The 23,996-nt window shown below is 40.0% G+C and overlaps 3 protein-coding genes across 7 annotated transcripts; all 3 read right to left on the bottom strand.

Annotated features, from left to right (window-relative positions):
- Positions 1-2,983: 2,983 nt before the first annotated feature.
- Positions 2,984-7,541, bottom strand: RB195_014082 (uncharacterized protein; the record flags this gene model as incomplete). Of its 2 annotated transcripts, XM_064204190.1 has the most annotated exons (7): positions 2,984-3,038; positions 3,966-4,051; positions 4,452-4,583; positions 5,303-5,449; positions 5,519-5,659; positions 7,293-7,336; positions 7,451-7,541. In XM_064204190.1, 7 exons carry the CDS (start codon positions 7,539-7,541, stop codon positions 2,984-2,986), a joined length of 696 nt encoding a protein of 231 aa, XP_064060071.1. The 2 variants fall into 2 exon arrangements, with proteins under 2 accessions (XP_064060071.1, XP_064060072.1); XM_064204191.1 differs by lacking the exons at positions 7,293-7,336; positions 7,451-7,541 and adding an exon at positions 7,380-7,397.
- Positions 7,542-8,543: 1,002 nt separating this feature from the next.
- On the bottom strand, positions 8,544-15,753 carry RB195_014081 (uncharacterized protein; the record flags this gene model as incomplete). 2 transcript variants are annotated; one of them, XM_064204189.1, is made up of 13 exons in its annotated part: positions 8,544-8,579; positions 9,093-9,266; positions 9,668-9,766; positions 10,113-10,179; positions 10,297-10,442; positions 10,521-10,604; positions 11,256-11,407; positions 11,495-11,606; positions 11,676-11,809; positions 12,309-12,350; positions 12,419-12,560; positions 13,396-13,470; positions 15,739-15,753. In XM_064204189.1, the coding sequence occupies 13 exons, from the start codon at positions 15,751-15,753 to the stop codon at positions 8,544-8,546; spliced, it is 1,278 nt and encodes a 425-aa protein (XP_064060069.1). The 2 variants fall into 2 exon arrangements, with proteins under 2 accessions (XP_064060069.1, XP_064060070.1); XM_064204188.1 differs by lacking the exon at positions 15,739-15,753 and having other exon boundaries at positions 13,396-13,497.
- Positions 15,754-19,030: 3,277 nt separating this feature from the next.
- On the bottom strand, positions 19,031-23,829 carry RB195_014080 (uncharacterized protein; the record flags this gene model as incomplete). Of its 3 annotated transcripts, XM_064204187.1 has the most annotated exons (14): positions 19,031-19,219; positions 19,850-19,971; positions 20,031-20,145; positions 20,404-20,516; positions 20,585-20,733; positions 20,789-20,891; positions 20,989-21,112; positions 21,509-21,656; positions 21,710-21,791; positions 22,353-22,449; positions 22,530-22,590; positions 22,654-22,784; positions 23,344-23,404; positions 23,684-23,829. In XM_064204187.1, the coding sequence occupies 14 exons, from the start codon at positions 23,827-23,829 to the stop codon at positions 19,031-19,033; spliced, it is 1,641 nt and encodes a 546-aa protein (XP_064060066.1). The 3 variants fall into 3 exon arrangements, with proteins under 3 accessions (XP_064060066.1, XP_064060068.1, XP_064060067.1); XM_064204186.1 differs by lacking the exons at positions 22,353-22,449; positions 22,530-22,590; positions 22,654-22,784; positions 23,344-23,404; positions 23,684-23,829 and having other exon boundaries at positions 21,710-21,810; XM_064204185.1 differs by lacking the exons at positions 19,031-19,219; positions 19,850-19,971; positions 20,031-20,145; ... (4 more) ...; positions 21,509-21,656; positions 21,710-21,791 and having other exon boundaries at positions 22,318-22,449.
- Positions 23,830-23,996: the final 167 nt, after the last annotated feature.

Below are 23,996 nucleotides of genomic sequence, written 5' to 3'. Positions count from 1 at the left end.
GAAACAAAAATCGATGTGTTTTCTACGTGCCATATCTGACAATGTACTGATTGATTCCAGATGTTGAGGGGAATTCAAAAATTCTGCAAAATTTTCAGGATGGGGTCAAATATGGTACCAAAACAACAAAAACGACTCTCGCCACAGAACTGGCAGTGAAATATCACTGCAAGCCTAAAAAAATCGAGGAAAGGAAACTATGAGGCGAAAACGCGCGGGCGATTCGGCGGCGACGCGAGTGGCCGCACAGGACGGCGGCACTCGCCGACCAGACCGAGTTATCGATTTCGCCGTGGGTGGCTGTCAATTCCAGCGATCACAAATCGTCACATTTCTTCCGACTGCGGAAAAAACCCCGAGGAAACAAATCGGACAGAAACTAGCCATGTGAATGAAGAAAATCTATTAAAATGAGATCCTCTAAATCAAATTGCAACACTTTGATTGTGCAATGAAAGTTTACCTTCATATTCATCCGAATAAAATCAACTATTACAGTAACTATAACAATTCTATTTCATTCGCTTTCCTTTAGTGTTACTATTATTACTATACTATTACTAGCGCTATGTTTCTACTATAATTAGCATTTACTATAACAAGTTTTTGTGCTATGTCTGCCTTATTTGCTGATGTTTACCGAATATGTTATTAATTTCTTCGTGTTTTATCTCTGCTTTGCTTTATATGCGTTGATTCACAGTTCTCAGTAAACATAAACAAATATGAGCTACGGTGCTTAATCAAAGTGTTTTCTGTGAATCCCGTGTGAACTGACGTGATGGTACATAGAGACAGACATTTTCAGCTTTTGTGCGGCCTTCCTATCCTATCCAGAATGAGGAAGTCAAAGAAGTCCAAAAAAGGACCTATTGATTAGATTCTACCTCAATCCCCTGCGCTTCAATAGAATGAATGATTCAATAAAAGATAAATGCAAAAATTATGAAACCTGGCATGAACTGGTTTCTTCAGTTTGAAGCACATGTAAATACTGTATTGTAGGAGAGAAGGAGAGGTTAGGTCAGACGATGGTGGAAGAGAAAGAACCACGGCAAGAGTTTCATTCTTTTTTCAAGGAAAGATGGTCTACTAATTAGCAATGAGTGGAATCATGCGAAAGAAGAAGCCAAATTATGACGATAGTGAAATAACGAAGGACAATGAGTACCTCCAATGAGAATTAATGCAACTCCTAACACAGCTTGCATTGCATCAAGTAAATAAATAGTCCTCTTTTTTCTGACCTAAAAAATTAAAGCAAATGGCAATAGTCGGCCGCTAGTGGCCGAGCAGAAGCACGGCACTAGCCACCGGTGTACGGACACACGGCAGTGGCGTCTCTTGGACAACATCAACATTGGACAACATTACTTATTATTTTTTCAAGTTTATTTTTTTTTGAGTTATTTCTCATTTATATTCCTCACCTTTACTACTAATATTACTTAGTTAAGTCAGCCGATGTTTTGCAAATAATTGAATGTTACCTCATTTTACTTTTTCCATTGGATATGGATATCCTGTGTGTGTTCACCAATTTAAGGATGAAAATACAAAAAAAACTAACCTAGGTAGAGGCATATGTAGTACATCCTCGTTTTCAAATCTTCCTAATCTGTTGCCCATAGCATGATTACTCAGAGTCACTAGATGCGCTTACTAGATGTGAAACTACTCCAAAAAAGAGAAAATGTGTTCTCCCAGAAAAAAGTAGAAAAGAAGGAAAAGAAAAGTTGTTTGTAGATTTATCAAAAACTGCACTTAAAAATACGATGATGGATTCGACAAAAAAGGCATTTTTATCATTGAAATTTTTTCCGCGTGAACGAAAGAATACCACGCGACATCAGACGCACCGCAGATAGGCCGCCGACCCGATGGTGAGATTTCTTCACGAAGTCCTTCAAAGAAAATTATGATGCTCTTCGTGTCCCACGCGGAAGGAGGAACCACTGGGCTACTCTGGCACGCGATCGGGACAAATGGAAATTACTGGCGAATTACTGGCGCTCGCTCGACCAGTTCGAAGATCAACGGGAGTCAAGGTGATCAAGGTGATCATTGAAAAAGTCGGAAGAAAGCGTATCTTACTGCGTATGAGCTTTGGCTTGTGTACACATCGTTAGGGGTGTCTGCAAGCTTGAGCTCTTACCCTCATTTTCAACAAATGATTGCTCTTTCAGTAATTTCAAGTACAATTCTTCATTTGGGCGTTGTAGCCAAAGTTTATGCTCAATATTCTGCTCAGCGAATAAAAATAAATATGTAATTCGCGTCCAGCATTTGTTTTGAGGCAGAAAGGCGTGTAAGGACCTCATCTCCAATTGAATCCTTAAGAGTAAACATATGCACATAGTTGTTATTTGGCTATTGCATGATGTTGTTGCCGCAGAATTCCCGCTTTTTTGAAAAACGCCATGGAGAAATCGAAATCGTATTTATTTCTTCTGGATTTATTCTGACAGATACAAAACAAAACCGAGATGTTCAAATAAAGTAGAACCTTTAACTGTAGGTTGAGTTGTAAATTATTATTGCTGTTCAGTCACAGCTAACGTTGTGGAGCTATCGCCTTTCTCAGAGAGTAGGGAAAAATGAAAGCTATTTGTGACTCATTCCTCAAACACCTCAGTACAGAAACCACTCGAGCAGTTCATGCACTCAGTGAACAACACACCGAGTAGTGCTTACCTGCCAGAATTTGCCATTCACTAAGTGTTGTGTTTGAATACTTACAACAAGGGGGTGAGGTGTTTGCGCGAACAGCTTATGTTATGATTTTTCCAGACTCCAGCGAAGGCGATGAAGCCGAAACGTCAACTAAGAATCAACGTCAACAACAATATCGACCACAGTCTCATCAAATAATAAAAGCAACGTTATAAAAGTTAAGATTCATGGACAGTCGAACATGAGCACTACTAAGATTAGAGTGAAGTAATGAACGTTGATGTGAATATCTCCTCCGAAAAATCGGAATCTAATCGAATTCCATGCCTGCTTCAGCGTCCGCTTTAGCTCCTTTCCTTTTATATCTGGAAAAAACGGCGGAGAACACTCCTCTACATGGCTCAGTGGTGGGACTGAGAAAATCTAAAGTAGTTACGAAGACATTCTTGCTACAAGCAGTGCATAAAATTTCTCAAGAAAAAAAAGTTTATAACTATGTGTCACCGTAGAAAGTTGTAGAGTTTCTGTGATTTAGAGAAAAAACTCTGAGATTTCTCCTCTACTATCTGATTAGTTCTAATTGTTTTGGATGAATTCACTCCCGAAGAAGTACGATTATTTTATATATTTTCACACTTTTATACGAAAATGCGAATGCAGCGTTCAAATGCGTTCAAACAGGCGTTGCTTTCAGTAAACTACGATGCTGCGTGGATCCAGAATACCAAATTTTTGAAGATGTGAAAAGATGGTTGCTTCTATTTGGACACTTCTTTGCGAGGATGTGTGAATTCTAAGAGGTGACTGTGCCAGCGACAAAGCAGAAGAGTCAAGAGATTTTAATAGGGCTGCCGGGGAATAGAATACAAAAACCTATGGAATGCCTTTATAGGCTATGCAGCCTACCGCTAAATGTATCTAATCGTGTGATCGCAATGCGCTTTAGTTTGGAGCAGGGAAAAAGGCTAATGAGTGTGTGTTAGGCAGAAAGTAGCACGCGTCGCGGCCATCCGGTTGAACACAATCTGCACCGGCATGTATAATCTGGTCAAAACGACATGAATCGCGACGTGTAGTTACGGTGCATTTGCGTACGCGCTTGAAACGGCGCAGCGGAGGCAGCAGTTGCAACCGAGGTGGCACCGTCGCAAACTGCAGCGATGGATGGTGCCCGCAAGAATTCCAGTACGTTCCTATCCGCACGCTCCACCGAAGCGCCTCGAGAGAAGCCGCGTACGCAATTGCGTACGTGCTTCATGTCGTTTTGACCCTCCATATGCACAAGCACCCACTTTCTCTCCACGTCCACTGTGTCTGCTGTGTTCATTGTCGCGCCAGCAACAGTTTTCGCAACTTCCACGGTCCCAACTGTTGTATCCTGAAAATTCCCAATCTATCAATACCTTTTCCATTTAAAGGCATCACTCCACGAATTTGAGGTGGTACGGATTTGAGGTGGAGTATTCTTATAAAGGATAGTAGATTATGGAGAGGAGGGTGATTCTGTCCATTTCTTCCTAATTGTCGTAAAAAACGGCCCGGAAGATACGGCTTCAGGTGTTCTAGCGCACTATTTTCTACAGGGAGTTCGACTGGAGCGCGCCAGCCTTGTGCGGCGCCGAACCTTCCGGGTCGTTTTCTACGGCAATTAGGAAGAAATGGACGGAATTACCCTCCTCTCCATAATCTACTATCCCTTATAGGAATACTCCAGCTGAAATCTGCACCACCTCAGATTCGTGGGGTGATGCCTTTAACAGGCAGTAATTCATTCAAACCCCTGTTCTAAATTCTCTCGTTGCAGATTCCATATTCATCACATTCTCACTGTATTTCCATTTGCATAGAGACAATTCTTTTCCTTTCAGAGAGCAAACACTCCTGCTTTCTGCTCGAAGTAACATTCGTTCCTTTAAAAGTAAGATAAAGATGCACTGAGACACAGAAAGTTACACGACGCGCTCTTGGTTAAGGCGTGCTCTCTGCACAATGTGCGAATAGTTCCGATGACCTTTTTTCCTTTGCTTTTCTTAGTTTTATTCTTTTTTCTCGTATAATAGTGCATGAATAGAAGTACGTGGTCTTAGTAAAGTCCTTTTCCAATAGCCTCATAGTTTGTTTAGATGGCAGGGTGCTTCTAGGATCTTGGTTTGTGGGGCCTATTATAAAATGTCAGCAAATTTGATGATCTATCTCTACAAAAATTGGTATTTCGGTATACGTATTTCCTGTTTTTGACAATTTAGTTTTGACAATTTTGACAATTTAGTGATAAGACTGAGAAGAAGCAGCCTAGGGCCCAGATTCTCAATTTCTTCAAGGGTAACAATACAGCCTCATACTCTCCATAAAAAGCAGCGTGAGCAAGGCCACCACGGACCAGCACGGAATTTTTCTCACTTTCGCGGTCTCGAGTTTGTTCAACCACGGTGGTACGATGCGGCGCGGAGCGAGAGAAATGCTCTAAAGAGCATCATCGTATGCCTCCCTTAGCCTCGAAAGCTAGGCGTAAGTATAGTTGCACGCGACCGGCGACGATTGCAAATTAATTGGGATACTCAGCTAACTATTGTAGCCCCTTTCTAATTTTATGTTCTATCCTATACGAAATCAGTTACACTGTATTTACCTCTGGTGAAAGAAGCAGACCTCTCTGAGGAGCCGGTGGTTCATGTGAGAACAGAGCGAGTTCGGTTGGTGTGAGAAACAGTGACGGAAGTGTTGGGGCGCCATTCGGACCTGATCCAACTCCATTCAAATCCTTGTTTTTGTAGACCTTGGAAATGATACGTGTTGGGAAAAAATGAGATGGTGGTTTTGAGGAATAAAAGTGGCAGGCACTAACTGCTGGTGGTAACTCGATGCTGACAAAATTACACGATCGCATTCTTCTTGATCTTGGATAGAGGTAAGATATCATCAAGTAGACGAATAACAACAATGCGGCAATGAAAATACTTAGTAGAAAAGTCTCCTCCCTGCATACCTTAAATTTAGAATTGTTGACTTCTTAAGGAAGTTATGATGCATAAATTTGGCAAGCAGTAATGAAAGGGATTTTATCCGGACATAGTCGCCGATAAATCTTGAATTAGTAATTTTTTATTCCTTTGTTCTTACATTATATGGATTAAAGAGTTGACTTACTTAAATTTTAAATGGAATTAATTAATTTGTTTTCTTAACTTTAATTTTATTGAATTGGTTCTTTTTTTGGAAACAAAATCTCGAGTTCTATTGCCAGGCGTATTAGGCGTAGATATAGTCCGGTCAAAACGGCATGAAGCACGATGCATTTCCGTGCACGCCCAAAACGGCGCGGTGGAGGCAGCAGTTGGAACCAGGTAGGATCATCATCAAACTGCAGCGATGAGTTGTGTAGCAAGGATTCCGGTACGTTTCTAACCGCTCTGCTCCACCTCTCGAGAGAAGCCGCGGACGAAATTGCGTACGTGCTTCATGTCGTTTTGACCCTACTGTGCCATTTTGCTTTCACAAGGGATATTCCTGATTTTCTCGAAGTAGATCCGCAATAGTTATTATTAACGAGGCCTGAGCTATATTTGGTTCAAAACTGCATGGAGTCTTTTGCAACCGCGTGAACGGTTCTGGTAAAGATAACGCAACGGGACCCTTGCTTCCCTCTGCAGTCCGATTGGAGCCGGTAAGGGTACGCGCAGTGCATGTGGCGCAGAGCAAAAGGCTACCGCAATTGCACAGGTCTTCAGGTGCAAATGTATTCTGACGTGACACCAAGTGACGTCGGCACAGTTCATAGATGTGTATTATCAATCTTTGATTTGGTTGGTCACAAAAGTCCACCAAACCAGCACCATTATTGGAAATAGAAAAAAGTAATAAATATCTTTGCAGATACAACTGGTCAGCTCCTCTTTCTTACGGAAGAGAATAGGGAAAAATCTCAACCATGCAAGTTCACAGAAGTAGAGAACAAACGAATTTGTACTTATCGCTTAAAGGCATCACCCCGTGAATATGAGGTGGTGCAGATTCCAGGTGGAGTATTCTTATAAGGGATAATAGATTATAGAAAGGAGGGTGATTCCGTCCATTTCTTCCTAATTGCCGTAAAAAACGACCCGGAAGATGCGGCGCCGCACAAGGCTGGCGTGCTCCAGTCGAACTCTTTGGTATACGAATACTCCCACTTGAAATCCGTACCATCTCAGATTCGTGGAGTGATGCCTTTAAGCTAGCTTGCGCTGCATTTCGGTCACACATAAATTAATGATCTATGAGTGGAATAATGAGCAGTGTCAGCAAGAATGCTTATAAAATAAAGTGTCCTTGATACAATCCATTATTCGGCGCACAGCTGCGTAAAGCAACCCTGTTTTTTTGAAATTGGCCTTGTAGATCCGGATCTTTCATTTTCAGTTTCTTTCTTGAATAACGCGGGCACAAAAAATGGCTGCAGATAGCAGAATATGCCAACGAGAAACCATTTGGTATTTACAGTGTGCAATTTTGATGAAGGAGAGCGTCTGGGAAGTCCTCGAGGTTGGAAACTCTCTATTAGTAGGTGGGCAGGGGTGTTGCACCATAAACCAAGAAGTTTTATTTCCCTAAAGTTCACGTCCAGCTGCTCTAAAACGTACGATTTTTTGGCTGTACCGAGCCAACATTAACACTAGTGCGTCAACTATAAGCGAACTGTTTGATGATAAGAAATATTGAGATCTTACCACATCTCTATCTTCCATCGTGGTTGTTCACCAAACGATCGCTAGAAAAAATGTAGAAAATGGAGACCTACCCAGTATAGCAATCTTTATATGAGAAAGATAACCGTGCTTATCAGTTCTGTAAACTGTGTCTACAAGAATACCAGTTATGACAGTGGACATCTGGAGTTCTTATGACACTCGCACCTATGTGTATGCACTCAGATTCAAATTTTTCGGCATCAAACAATCAGTTTTTCGAAAATTAAAATATGGTGATTGAGACAAGTTTTTTAACAATAACCATACATTGCTTTGTCCGGAGGTGTCCTGAACTCTATGTAGTAGAAGTGATAAAAGAAACACTACGAAAAGGTCAGGGCGTGGGTCAATCTGGTCTTCATTGTTTATTCAGGTAAATTTCAGGAAGGAATGACAAAACATCATAGAGTTTCTATGACCGAATCGTAACAAATATCTTTAAAGAGAATTAAAGTCTCTCTTGAAGATAAACGCACCGGTCTGCTCTTCAGAAATATCTACACATAACTATTTATTACTTGTGTACAAATAATCATGATTTAATGTTTTCTTTGGAAATATTTTTCATCAAAGAAAGAAAACACTACAATAGTTTGAAAATTGTTTTGCAGTTCATATACACGCCACCTATTGAAATTTAAAAGCAGCATTTAGAAAGAAGTGAGTATTGCACTTTTTTCATCTCCTTCTGAATAACGCTCAACTGGAGTGAAGCATCATTACCATAGGGAGAAGTGTCTGATGGTTGGGTAAGGGGAACTAAGTAGAGAAACAAGTACTGTATGTAAAATTAGCTGGAAACTACCGTGCTTCAAGAGGACATCGTATAATAGCAGAACGGTTGATGAAGACTCCTTATCGGTAGAAGAATCTTTTCCATGTTTTCTTCTTTCTTTTGCGCGGCATTCCGAATCTCATTAAGAACGTGTGCAGAAGAATTAAATTTCTGCCCAATGTAAGAAACGGTGTCATATTTTTGTTGATGAAAAATGTGAAATAACTTAGTTCTCTTTCAATATCGCTTATTGTTTAAAACCAACAATTGAGAGACATACGTGTGAAAACGTAAGTAAGTACAATTGCCAACAAAAAAGTGCAATATCAGTTAAGACTTCATCTCAGAAAGCACACAGGTGTCGGAAATCATCTGTTACCCAACGTCTGTATATAAGGTCGATCCTGCAAGAAGAAGAATTCTTCAAGATACAAAAACCATCCTTTAGTTGAAGCGTTATTCTTTTTCATTACTAGAGGAAAAGGAAAACTACTGGCGTTCCTGTACTTGCATGCTCTGAAGTCTTACAGGAACGTCGGCCATTGTAGTAAGATTTCCTCGCGACCAATCGTTTCACTGTTATTCTCCTCAGTTAAGCGTAGCCAAACAAGCTTTTCCAAATAAAAAAACATGACAAAAAGGGTATAATGTGAGGAACTAAATCGGCAGCACTAAACTTTAGCGAATTGGCGGTTGCGTCAAAAATAGAGTTACTAGACAAATTTCTGCAAAACCCGTTCCCCTTGCAACATAATGGATTAGATGTACACATCAGTAACGGAAGCGATTGCACGGGTGGTCGAATAGCTAGTGATGGAATCTTAAATCCAAAGCAACATACTGTATCTGACTCACTAGCTCCTAGTTTTTATGACCTCTTTACGTCTGACTACAAAAGAAGAATAAATATGACGGACCTTTGTAGGACATTTGAGAGGGACCGATTCGTCGCCTAAATCAACTTTTTTGCTCTTTTGGTCAACAGGTTCGAGCATCGTGTTCCAGAGGAACTTTCCAAGAACCGCATTTCCGTACTTGCTCAAATGGAACATGTCTTCGCCATAAAATGACTTATCATACATACCGTCTTTCTGTAAAGAAGACATAAAAACATGAAGATTATTATAAAATTGCTCACCTAAAATTTATAGCGAGGTAGGTGTGACAGTATAAATACTTTTTTCCTCTTTTTTTTGAACAAATTTACAAGTCGAGTTTATGATGAATTTGCATTTTAAGAAAGGAAGCAACAGTTTTAGTAGCTTTTTACTCATTAGTCGCGATATTTCCTAATATCGCGAAAAATGACTTAAATTCGCTTCGTTTTCTTTTTTCGTATTGTTTATCATTTTCTTTCTCGCTAACGGAACCATAAACAAAATCTTTAAAGTTCTTCATAATTTGCGACACGCGCTATTTATTTCCATTAAAATTCCTTTCAGGCACATTGAAGACATATTGGTAAAAAAGGGACAAAACAAAAATTCCTCACATTCCGAAAAGCGTCTCGAATGTTATCCATAAATCCTTGGACGACTACTGTAAAATCTTTATGGTCGAATGCTCTTTCATTTTGGACCTCATAGGCTACCTGCAAAAGTTATCAAATGTGCAAGTTTTCAAAACATTGCTATTCCTATGTTCCCTGTCTATTCCTTATTTCGATCCTTTTTACGGCCGTACTGTGAATGATGTATGATGCATATGTTCCCCGCTACAGGTTTTCATACTCGACGACTACTTCATGTTCCGGCCTCCGTCCTTCTTGGAGGAGGGTATCGACAAGATGTCTGAGGGTTGGAGACGTCTGCTAGATGGGAACGGTGCATGCCTTTGACATCCAGGCCGTTTTTTTAATATTCACGAAAGACTCGTGGAAGGAAATTTATGCATCAACACAAGACAACCTGAATAGATCGTTAGGTAAAAAAGATTACCTTTCGGTATTCATCACATAAGACATCACGCTTTTCCATGTAATGGTCACCACACTGCATTCTCTTTCTGGAATTTTCTGAATGATCAAACTGTGCACTAGGCTAGAGCCCGCTTTCGTTTGAAGGTAGAAATAATGCATGACGGAGGAAATTATTCGTTCCAATAAACAAATGTACAACGAACCCTTCTTCGATGAGTGATTGTGCGTCAAAAACCAACTGCGAATTCCACATCGACACTACTGAAACTATTGTCCTATTCAAATTTCCCCTCAGTAATGAAATAGCTTCAAAAAGATTTCTTTTGTACTCTCCACGTTCGATTGGTTCCTAAACATATGAGAAATCCAGGAGTCTCTTTTGAAAATGAGGAATTTCATATAAATTACTGATTCCGTAGAACCTTACCTTTTGAGAATAACACCTTAGTTTTGCAATGTCATTGGTTCCGATGAAAATGGTCACAATCTTCCAATCTTCGGTGAGACTCACCTAAATTTGCATCTTTAACCGCTGCGCTGATAAGTACATATTGACCGTTTCATAACATGATATCCTTCCGTAGTTCGATATGACACATTATCCTTAAAATTTATTCTGTATTTTTGCATCTAGACCAAGACAGGCCACCACGTTCGGCCACCACGACTCTGCTCCTATCTGGACGCTACGACTAAAATTCCAAATTAAAACAAGAACAAAGTGCCTTGACATTTGTCCAAATAGAAAGATGCAAAATGCATTATAAAAAAATAGAAGTAGAAGTTATTCTTTACTGGCTGTGTTTGAGTTGTCTCCACTGGCTTATTGCTTTTGAATTCAAATTTTAAAACTATTTATCGGTTTTACTTGAATAGGCTAGTGAGGAGGTATTGTTGATCGCTCGTCGGCGCTGCGCGTGCACAAATGTGGTGCGTTACGACTGATTTACCGATTTCGTAGGGCAGAATGCCGTCTTCCACGCCGTTTTTTAGGACGATTAGTGGAGGTTGAGCAGAGCCACGCTGGGTTCCGTAACCTACAACCCGAATGCTACGTTCTCTGAGTTTTCCGCACTACGTCAATCTCGTGATACGCTGCCTTTAACTTACTCTTATATTTTCTATTTACCCAGCAAGTTAACGAATCCAGAATTCGACTGACCCCGTCGCGTTTCATCCTTTCAATCAGATCTTTCGCTTGTCTAGGCATGTCCTCACTAGTCATTCCACCTACGGCAACGTTGAAACCCGCGTTGTCGTAACCGGCACCATGTGACAATCCCACGAGCTCACGGTTGAATTCCCGCACAATCTCTGACATATCAAAGCTTTATTTCACAGAGAGTGAATTTTCTTACCAACTTCCGTAATGTTAATAGTACAACATTCGAAGATTCTTACTTCCTACAGTTATCTGCTCAGCGAGTGTTCCATCACCGCCGATGACAAACGAGTTACCAAGATATATATTTCTTGACGTATCATCTTCGAAATTTTTCGACAAGGAAGCTACCTTGATTTAAGTTGAGTTTGCATTTTGTTGAATTGAGTTTACAGTCTGTAGCAGAGACCTAGAAATTACCATGATTGAATCACCCATGGCAGCAATTACTTTCAGATCAGCTGGGCGAACTTTGTTCACGTCATCTGGGATTTCAACTGATGGCTTCATCTGTTCCCGATCGCAGTACAGCCGACCTCCCAGGGTTTTCGTTGCTGTAAGTCGTGATTTGAAGTAAAAAGAATCTTCCTCTCACAGTCAGACAGTAAACTATAAGAACGTCGAGTTATGTAAGTGCCAGGCATTTTGACTTGGAAGTTTTAAAGACATTCTAGTAAGGAAGCCGCACCGAATCAGGAGGTTCAGGAGAAGAAGAAGTGAGTCTGATTTGAATGCTTTCTTAGAAAAGCTTACATAAAATGATATTTACAAATTCAAAAAGTTTAAACTGTTTGCACTTATATTGTCGTTTGTCTGAGCAACAGTTCACGTTTTTTTAAACACCAGTATCGTTTTTCTTAAACAACTTAGGCGTCTTGTGAGGCACAACTTGTCTATAAGGAAATTAAAATAAATCTCATAATTCAAAAATCCAATTCTTACTGGTGCTGAAAGCATCAGATACTTCAGTGAACAAAATGTACGGCGTTAAAGGCCCTTTTACAGATTTAAGGACTACTTAAAAGTCAAATTATGGAGCCTTTTAGAACTCACGTATATGCTCAGTTGGCTCCGAAACGTTGATATCACTGACGCCTTAAAGAACTCATTCAATAAAGAAAGAGCTTTGCAGGTTACAATACAAAATGAAAGAGTCAGAAAACCTTTGTGAGATAGGAAAATAAGCAGAAATAAGAGGAGAATCGTAGAAGACACAACCACTAGGAATCTGATCATTCGGAACTGATACGGCAACCAAACTGTCGGATGATCGGTTGAGTAGTATTCAAGGTAACTCTTGTAATCCTGCAAATGAATCATGTTGTTTGAAGCAATTCGCTGCGTTGATTAGCAATTTCAATTCCTTTCAAGGATCCTTTAAGGGCAGCATGACAAAAAATTTAAGATGTAGGGATTTCTCTACGAAAAGAGAATGTCAGGGGCGCAGATTACGAGTATGAAAGTGTTCACTTTCAATTCCCCCAAATCGCCCCGAAAAACGGAGTGGGAAACGGACTTCCAGTACAAATTCACCTACGAAGCACCTTTTGTACACGCCGCTTCCTTCAGCACAGCCTATCCATTTTTTTTACTTGAATAAACCGCTAGAGAAGCCTCAGTGACAATTGTCCGCTCGCGCCCAGACTGCGCATATACTGGTGTCACACGTTACATGCTGCCTCGTGGAAAAATTCCTACAGGAAGGCTGTCCACCACGCCGTTTTTTAATTAGATCGATTAGGGGAATCACGCGTGGATACGCTCATACTCGCAATCCACACTCCTGACCTTATCCTTTCCTGGAAAGATCCCAACGTTGCCAACTTCGTGGTATGTTGGCTTTAATTACACGGCTATCTTAATGTTATCCTCTCGTAAACGTTAAAGAGGTAGTCATAACTGCAAATCCGTAGATGAATTGCGTCTCACTGAACTGGGCTCTGAAAACCACAAACCAGGAAACCTCACCACGCACGATTCTTGGCTAGGCATCCATGAACTATTTGGGAACATATAGAACCAATTTAATTTCAATGGATTATACGTGAAATTCATAATCTTCTTTCCATTCAATCATTTAGTCAACACAATCTAATCCAACCTTTGATTAATCTAACCAACTAATCAAGAAGAAGCCAACCTCGGCAATGGAGGCCTTGGAATCACTTTGAAGTGGCCTGGATGGAAGCTGCTGGTAGAAGAGGCGTTCATTGAGCTGCAACAGCATCATGTTAGCAAACATTTTTGCAAAGGTTGCTTGAATGGATCAAAGTTTTCAGAAGGAAGGACTTTTCTTGAAAAGAAAATGAAAAGAAAAGCAGAAGTTTTCCTTTGATCCCTGGAAGCAGAAATCAAAGAAATCGGATTTTGAGAAAAATTTTTAAGAAAATAATTTCTTTTTTTTGTGGAGACGTGAGCCAAGAATGTGGAGTGCTGGGAGAGCCTTTCAACAGTCGATGAAATAAAAATGAACGAAAATCAAAAATTAAATCCAATTAAATTTTGAAACAAAAAAAAACAACAAAAAAAACTTGAAAATTCAAAAGCCTAAAAATATCCTTTTTCATTTCGAGAACCCTTCACCACTGTTTTGCTATGTCCTATAGGCGTCCTATGACTGTCATAATTTTTTCTTTCAAGCCGTAATAAATAACTATTTGTCCAAGTGTCATATGTTGAGCGAAACTCTTAACTTTGTGTAATTTTCAATATATTCTTGAAACCGTTCAGAAACAAATTATTTGTCTATACATATTACCGTTGTACAAATAAGAATGGAAAAAAGTGGCCGTATTATTTATCAATTGCTATTATTTTATTACTCAGTTATCACTAATATTAATAGCAACTGACTATTAATTATTATCTTAATAATATTACTTTGTATTCGTTATTAGTATTATTTGAGAGCCACATTATTTATGAGCTTAAATTTTTTTCTATGTTTTCTAATCAGGCTGAAATGAACCGAATTATAGCCACAGTCATAACAGATACTGTGGGAAAAGGACGTACAATGCGATATTGTCATAAAAAGATCAGAGACGGAGAAATCAATGAAAAATTAAGACGATCTAAAAATGCAGCCGACAAGGAGCAGGTGATGGTAATAGTTGATGCAAAGCCTCATGCGCAATTTCCTGAACTGGTAAAAGATCTAGGAGTAGGACAACCGTCTCTGATCGCCTGAAGAAAATCGGCAAGGTAACAAAGCTCTATAAACGGGTGCTGCACGAGCTGAACTAGAATAAACACAATAACAGTCTTGAGATATAATTTGCCCTTGTCTTGTGTAACGAGAACGATAGATTCTTCGATCAGATTGCGACGAGAAGTGGATTCTCAACCATCATCGGTTCGTTATTAAAGTGCATTGAAACTTCGGAATTCTTCTCAAAGCACAAACTTCATAAAAAAATGGTCGGGTTGACTGCTTGGTGGTGTGCAACCAGTCGAATCCTCCACAGCGTACCGAAGTCCAAAAGAATCCGTCAGAGTAGGGTTACTGTTACTGTCACCAAATCAACAACATACATCGGAAAATTCAGTGCATATTTCTGTTTTTTGAGAGCAAAATCATTCCTGCCTTCTATCACGACAACGCTTTCCTATATATTCAAAATCGTTCCTGCGATACTCATGTTGAGCAGAATGGGCGCATCGGGACTCTTACTCATCTTCGAGGTCCGATGGAGCTAGTGAGAGTCCCACCTCAAGCGTAGCTGCTTATGCAACAATTGCACCATGCTTTCAGTCATTTTGACCTTAATATAATGATGAGGGTATTAATAACGAAAAACTCGAATCTTGGCTCAAAATCGTGATGACAGGTGTGCTGTTGTAATAAAAGTGCGAATTGAACTACTCTGCAAAAGAAATGGAATATACACAAAGCACACTAAATCATACCGTCTTCCAATGACGTTTGAGCATGATATTCCTCTCTAAAAATTTTCAATAAGGAGAGAAATGACGCATAAATATTGATTGGACACAATGTGTCCACAAGTGTCTATTTAGATAGAAGCTACAGTTAGCTTCCGCATGTTTTGAAGATTCACGTGAAGGATTCAAAGTGGATCGACCCAAATGCCTTTGACAACGAAGATTTCATTCCATTCGGGTAGGATGCATGTTCGTGTACTTGGTTACCATGGAGCTAGCTCTTCTCCGACAAGTTTTCATGAATTGAGTTCTGCATTTGTGCTACCGCACAATTCCTGAGGACGCTTAGATCCAGTACAAAATCCGATACTTCTTTAAATCAAAAAATGGAGGGTCGACGTTAAGAAGGATAAATACAAAAAAGAGTTGTATGAAAAGCGTGATATCTACGTTACTGAGCGATGTCTAATAATAAGTCTAATAATCTATGTACACGAACAATCTCATATTCAAATATAAAAAAGCGCAGAAAAAACTTGAGACTCAACGAATCGCCAACGCGTTCAACATTAAAATGAATGAAATAAGCAGAACCAACCGTTCGCCGCCCCATATCGATGGTCGCCTGACTGCAGCCGTTGTTTGCGGACCGGACTGAAATCGCTATTACCTCTTTCGCGAAGGATTTAATCTGTAAGCGCTCCATGTGTGCCACGTCGCTACGTACGGGAACGTACAGGCAAAAAAAAAAATGTCAAGAGGATGTACCCTCCTCCTTAATCTATTAAAATTTTTCAACATTTTCTACTAATTTGAAATTTTAGAAGATTGTTGGTACTTAAAGGCATCACCCCACGAATCTGAGGTGGCACGGATTCTAAGTGGAGTATTCGTATACGGAAAAGTAGATTATGGAGAGGGGTGTGATCCCGTCCATAATCCCATTTCTTCATAATTATCGTAAAACACGGCCAGGAAGATGCGGCGCGTGCACAAGGCTGGCGCGCTCCAGTCGAACTCGTTGTGGAAAACAGTGTGCGGGAACGCTCGAAGCGCTATCTTCCGTGCCGTTTTCTGCGGCAATAAGGAAGAAATGAACGGAATCACCCTTCTCTCAATACTGTGCTATCCCGTATACGAATACTCCATCGGAAATCCGTACCGCCACAGATTCATGGAGTGATGCCTTTAATATGCGAAGATAGTGCTTGAAATACACTTTTCGAACAGTTCAACAATATAAAACATAATTTTGACTAGTTTATTAACTTCTCGAAGATAAACATTTCTCCTCCTGGGACTTTCGAAAAGCAAGATTGTTTCACTCTCTCACTCTCGCCCAGAAGAGTTCTTAACTGAAGATTCAATTCCATCACTTCAACTCCGACTACCAAACTATATACACAGAGCAAGATTCAAGTTGTCACTATGACTCCTATTGTTGCTCACGTCCCAGCCTTTACCGCAAACAATGCAAAAATGAAAGTCTCTCCGTCGGAGATCTTCCGCTCGAAGAAGTAACCAAATACATCATCATAACCACGTTTCCAGAAATGGGAAAATCAGACGTTAAACGTTGCTCCTGAGTCACTTTTAAACTCAGACGCAAACAAGACCTTGTACCTCGGTTATTGCTTCTCCTTCCGCTAAATGGGTCAGCCGAAACCTTGCAGCGAACAAAGCGAATGGATGGTAACAAATAGTAGCAACATATGTGCACGTATGTGCATACTGTACTACCACATAAACGGGAGGGAATACGTTAAATGCATCACCCCACGAATCTGGGGTGGTGTGGATTTCAGGTGGAGAGTTCCCATACGGGGAAGTAGATTATGGAGAAGAGAGCGATTCCATCCATTTCTTCCTAATTGCCGTAAAAACGGCGCGTGCACAAGGCTGGCGCGCTCCAATCGGATTCGCAGTAGAAAATAGCTATAATAGTAGTAGTAATAGTAATAACTATAATAGAAACGCTCGAAGTCGTATCTTCCGGGCTGTTTTTTACGGCCATTAGGAAGAATTAGACGGAATCACCCTTCTCTCCATAATCTACGACTCCGTGTAGGCATAACCCACCTGAAACTCGCACCACCCCAGATTTGTGGGGTGATGCCTTTAACACCCTCCATTTAATGGAGGAGTTTAGAAAAAGAAGATGACAGAGAAAAAGTGGTAGTGAGCGCCAAACGACGATCTTAGTCCCTCGTAAACGACTCGAATATGAATTAGTTCTGTAGCCAAATGTGCGGGAGTTACTACAACCTCAGGGAAACTGTTCCCCTTTCAAACTGACGACGGCGTTTTGTTTTGCAGACGATGTGAATTTTATGACTCACGGTAAGATCAATTCACAATGATTTGTGGTGCAAGCGGTCACAGCGGCACACCAGGAGCATCGTTCAGCTCAGCAATCCTTGCCTGCCCGCAAAGTTTACAGCCGCGCGGATTGGCGGCTCCGGTGGTTATTGACTGTTCACAACAGTGCGCTCAATAACCACCAAATCTACAGAGCCGCCAAACCGCTGCGGCAGCCTTTGGAGCACGCGAGGGTCCCGTCGCAAGAGCACCCGCCTAAGGATCACTTTGCAATTTCAGTGTATTCTGATTACTACTGACTTGAGCTGGCGGTACTTCCCTTGAATGTATAAAACAACAATAATGGTTGTCAGTAGAAGGCTTGATGAGTTCCAACTAATTTTACTTCTCCTGACGAAAAGAACTTTGGATATTTCCTCACACGTTTGTGAAGTGTAGTACTCCTCGTTTCGATAAGCCATTCTACTCTGCTCATCGCCTTCCCTTACTGTCCTCAAACTGTTCAAGTTCCTGAGGTGGAGGTCAAATCAGGGTCCGATGCTCTTCCGTTGTGCGTGAATAAGGGACCACAAATTTATCTACGAGCGTTTTCTTTTTCAGGTTCAACTAAGGAGCGATTCATCTACAAATCTCATAAAAATCAACCACCTAGTTTAATACGTGGAGTTACGAGCACGGTGTCATCATGGAAACGAAGACAGTGTACCTGCCAAGCATCAACCTTCGTTCGCTTCTTATTCGAGTCCATATTTCGCAATGCACTGAATATTCTACATGGGGTTCTCTCACTTCGTCAGGCCACTCTCTTCATTTTGATGATGCTGTTACCGTAAAAAAAAAACCGAAATACTTTCTGTGTAGCTCATAAAGGACTTCTCCTAGCCACCTTTTTGTAGCAACGCCTTTGTTGCTACAGGATTTTATGAACCGCATCTTTCTTAGAAGAGCAGAACCTTATGTTTTCAGAACAGATCATGCTAATATCCCTTTCCTCATTTCACCCCATGTAGTACTTTTCAGCTGTTTTATTCAAAATTTCGGGTGGATGTCATTCGTTATTGTTGTTCTCTCTTCTTATTACAACAACAGTGCGTTAAGTATTTGGACTGTTAATGACAAGCTTCAAATGCAACTTCAAAATCTTCAAACTTCATCAAAATAGAAAACAAACTAAAATTCTTGAACGGTTCCCTAATTTTCCTGAAGAAAGATGTAAAACTATGCAAAAACAGCAGCTATGTAAAACTAATGTAAAAATGTGGCTATTGCCAACCTTAATTTTTAATCATTCAAATTCATTGTAAGAAAAGATGAACCTCACTTATATAACTCTAAGGATTGTTGTATGTTGAACGTAATAGTACTCCTCAGCAGAACCTACTCTCTACTGGGTATACCACTACCGATAATATTCAAATTGAAAAGTCCCAAAATCAATTTCTGCACATACATCAAATAGGCAATCCGTATTTAGCACATTTTCTCGACAATAACATAGAACACAGTGAGGTTGCGGGGAAGAATTTAAAAAAAAGTGAAGCTTACATGTACGAACTTTCATTCAAGGCTATTTACACAATATCGTATCTTCTAACGGCTTCTCGAATATTCTTAGGTACATCTTTCCCGTCTACTAAGCCGTCAATTAAACGGGCAAGCACTCGGTCCACATCTGTTTCCACGTATGTCATTCGAACAAAGTTTCCAGAGTCAACGGTGATATTCAGCCGACGAGAGATGTAGTCACCAATACGAGATATCTGAAAATTACTAAAATGAGTTATTTAGGTTCAGCTCCCCTTATTATTCGGACAAAAGTTATATGTGCACTGACAAGCAGCAGTGTAAAGAGGATAACACTAGAGTCTTTCAACTCAGAAGAGTGGCGTAACAGTATAGAATATGAATGTTCCTCAGAGACAATAGAAAGGATGGATATGAGAAATATTTTTTTACAGAAAGTGCCGAACATCTATGTCCGCTCTGGAATTCTGAGATTACTTTATTTTTTATTAATTCATTCTGGGATTAATGATCGATGTGGGATTCCAAAAGGATATCTTCTGAGAACTTGTTGCGACACACTTGAAAATCGGTACTGTCAAAAGTTACTTGAATTGATCAGGAACAAAAAAAGAAGGCAGAAGAACAAAGAGATGAAATTACAAAGATTTACAAAAGAAGTGGATAACCTTTAAAAAGGAAATAACCTCTTTGATGTGAAAAAAAAAACTGTCTTCAATAAATGAAAAATCAGTACTATGTAAGATATTTCATATTGGATAGTCAATAATGAGATACAAATCTGGTTCCCAACGAAAAAGTGGGATGAATGTTCATCTTTTTTACCGTAAATGTAGGAAAACATCGACTGGAGAGGTAAGAATTACCCTGGCTACTTCCAATCCTTTGTCCTCGAAAACAATCGCTTGCGTCTCATAATTTCTTAGTTCCTTTCCCATGACCTTTCGTGCTTTCACATCGAGCATCAAACCCTCATCAAGAAGAGCTCCTGTAGAATAGAATCAAAAGTATAAAGTGTAGTGTCTTCAAGTACTTCAAGTCACGGACCGATTTTGTTCATACTGTCGTTAGCAAATGTATCCATCTGTTCGTCATTTACGGACATGGATACAACGCAATGTTTGAGGCGCTGGCGGCTGTAGGCGAGGTCAACCACACCTTTCTAAACGGAAAAATTCTTCTCACATAGGCATACGGTTGGCATCAAAGGTGGAATAAGAGGAGCTTTAATATTCTCGAGCATTGAGCGTCTGCTAGTCCTTCTATGTGGGAAGCTTTCGGATGAACGAAGATTGGTGGGAAAGTGGTGAGGGGCAGGTGAAACATCCACTACTTTGACAGCGAAAGGTCGAAGTGTCATCTTTGAATATCAAGAAAGTGGAAGTGAACTCCCTTAATCCACCTGTTAGGACTCGTTTACCTTCGCATAGTACGACGCACCCGCACTCTGAACAGTGATGGGCCACTTATTTTTTTGTTCCAAAAACTGGGAACGAACAAATAATGAAACGAGAGAATGTAGCGAGTGTCCAACTGTAAAACAGGACAGTCATTAAGCAACTAAATTCACAATGAAAACTAATCAGAAGTCAAAAGACAACCTAAATACGTTGTGGGGAAATTGTCGGACCCATCAGTGAATCGTACAAAGTCTTTCATTGGTACGTTAACTCCTTCCAAAATAGCCGCACGAGCAAAACATGATGGCGAAACCAAAACGGCATCTTCAAACATTTCAAGGAGCTGGTCCCTGAAAGGAAAAGTTTTCATAAATGGGAGGAAATTATATAACAGCAAATCCTAACTTCAAGTTATTCCTCAACAGTACAGGATAGCCAACAAGATGAACGACGCCGATCTTTTTGTCAACTCGAATATGACCTTTTTGCGTGAGATACTCACGGTGTTCTACAACAGTTTGAAAAGATTTAAACAGTTTGTGTGAACTGGTGGGAACAATAATGAAATCCAAGCAAACATGTGTGTAGTCATAAAGGAGGATTACTTGAAGGTTTCAACATTGCCTTCTCTTTAGTTCCCACTTCATGCACAAAATTTGGAAGTGCCAGTGCACCTAGTAAGCCACCTTGTTGGTCTCTCATAGCTTTCTTAGCTGCTGCCAATGTCTCCTAAAGAATTGATGTAATAATACCATCAAGAAGCAAGACTAACATTTTAAAAATATAATAAATAGTGTAGCACTTTATGGTGCTTATGGCGAGGTAATTTCTACTAGCCTAGTATAACTGTAACAGCCCAGAATAACTCTCATTTAGGCTCGGAATGATACAGAGCCTGGACATCGAACAAAACTGCAATATTACTGAACATAAAAAACGTTCCTGTAAGATGGCAGTTTCAGAAATAATTCCACTAGATAGCGCACATATAAAATACGATCGTTCAGAGCAGTTAGAAGGAAGACAGGAAGCCATGTAAACAATAATCTTGAAAAAACATAAAGAACAAAATAATCTACAGACATGCAAACAGAAGAAAAGAACGACTTTTAATCAATATCGCACCTTTGGCTGATTGGTTGCAGTTGCAGCAGTCCAAGCTTCATATTTTGCCCACCACGCTTCATATTTTTCTTTTAACTCTGGAATATTCACATCGCTCCGCCGTTCTTCTATACTCCGGCGAAGTCTACCGGCGTTCTCAAATATGTACCTAAACGAAGAACGGTCTAATGCTACGACGTATAACATCAATGCTTGACTTGCCTAAGATCAACACTAGGATCAACAACGTGAACGTCTCCTCGACCAGTGTATCTAGCCGCAAGATGAGACATTTGACGGACAACTGTCCGTAACGAAAACATCTTCGTTGTTTGAATACTCCACTTTATCGAACAGTCTCATAAATTCTTAAACTGCGCTTCTGAGGAACTCGAGTAGGTAAATAGCAAGAAGAATCGGCAACTGCAGTTAGCGCGATATAGCGTTTGAACTAACAGTAACAACAAAATCAAGTAGTAGTTGGACAAATACTAACGAAAGAAGTTTGTAATTGGGCAAATAGGCGCCATCACGGCTTTGTCACCGCACAATTTCAACAGAAAAACAGAAAGACATAGAATTTATCATGCAGTAAAGTGCTAATTACAAATAGAAAGAACGAATAGATGAAAACTGTTTATAAGTAGAACGGCACTTCTCTGCTTATGTCAGTGTTCTAGTGAAAGAAAAGAAAAGAAAAAAAAACATAAAAGGGGCTACTATACAGTGACGAGGGGCAGAATGCCCTATCTAATAACAAACAACCAATGAAATTTACAAACGGCTTCACAGTGTCGAAGAGAACAATGAGGCATTACATAAGCACATTCTTAATGCATATAAGGAGGTAATACAAAATCAATACCATACTCCTTCAAGACTGGTTCCAATATGTCATTGGTCAGACAATAGCGCGTTTCTTTTGTACCTTTTTTGGTCTGTCCGAGACCTTTCATTCTAGCCTAAATATGATCCCCTTTTAATACTAGCCCAAACGAGTACCAAGTTCAACTAATACAGACACATTGAAGAAGTTGCTCACCTGCTGCATTGCATCGAGAATAATATCAGAAACATACTTCTGTGTCGCTAAAGCAACCAACCTGAAAATATACCTTGTAAAATTTGAAAAGGACATTCTCAAACTAGAACAGATTGGAATGTACCTTACTATTCTGGGATCACTACAGTCACATCCACAGGAACGCATAAAGTGCATTGTGACTGCATCTGGGATCGTCGGCACATAGTCTTCCAACTCATTGATGAAATCGCGCATATTGATATTTGACGACTCCTGAATAAAAACGATATTAAGAGTGAACAACAAAATGAGTAGGGAAAATAAAAGGAAAAAGTTTAGGATTCTTGGAGAGTCAAGCAAGCATGTAATTCCTCGGATTCTATCATAAAGCTAATTACGTTGTCAGTGAGAAACACATGCAAAATATAAAGTGCACATATTCTACAAAATGAAGTAAATAAGCAGCGGTTTTTCAGCTACTAATAGTTCAGTTCAAAACAGACAAATTCAAAATTACAAATGTATATTCACTCCCAAGCGATGTTACAACGCATACACGATAGCAACGGATAAATTGGTACGATACCAACGGATAAATTGGCATGTATCAGTGTTCAGGTGTTTGCGAAAAAACAAACAAATCTCTCGACTAAATCAGGTTCAACTTCAGACAAATTTGTTAAGGAGAACAATACCTACTGAAGTGAGTCGCTTCAACAACGAAACGATTCTTTATTAGATCTGTCAGGACTGGGAACACGAAGAGACAAGGTAATAGATTTTTGGAAATATTTTGCTTGGTCAAGAATAAAAAAAAAATAAAATTATTTACCTGTACGTTGCCTTGGATGAGGTTCTGATGTAGCATGGAAAGAGGTCTCTGAATATCATCCCTGAAAACAAAAGAATTAGGAGATCGAAGGTAGATGGGTAGAAGCACTCAGCGGCGCCCTCATTTCTGGAAGTGAATAACAATCAACCAGGGCTCTAAGACCTGAGGATAAGTCTAGGAAGATCTAAGCTAAAGCTACTCATATATTTTCCCCGGGATCGAGACTTACGAGAAATACAATTTCAGGAGAGTAAATTTTTGGGGAAAAAATCAAAGACCAAAATCAAGAAGTGCAAGAAAATGTCCTGAAATGTGCATGAGTAATGAACGAAAAACTTGCCTTACAACAGAAACAGATGGCTCATTCTGGAGTCCTGATCGGTTGACAACAATATTTCTCTGGGGAATCTGCTGGTGGTGATGATACTCATGATACTGCGCATTGTTCATAACTCCGTTCTCACCTCCATACTGGTCATCGGCCATCTATATCACCATGTATCGTCATGCCGTCAAAAGCAACATTAGCAAAGTCAGACAAAACAAAATGTAAAATACAAGATCCATGGTCCCTAAGGTGAAATGTAGTTGGGGGGCGGGGGACTCAGTCACGCTTTTGTTTCTGGAAGTAAGTAACTAAATAAATCGGGACT

The sequence above is a fragment of the Necator americanus genome, chromosome V, assembly GCF_031761385.1.
Source record: "Necator americanus strain Aroian chromosome V, whole genome shotgun sequence".
Classification (NCBI taxonomy): Eukaryota; Metazoa; Nematoda; class Chromadorea; order Rhabditida; family Ancylostomatidae; genus Necator; species Necator americanus.
Note: the sequence above shows the minus strand (reverse complement) of the source record. Positions and strands in the feature narration are given on the sequence as shown.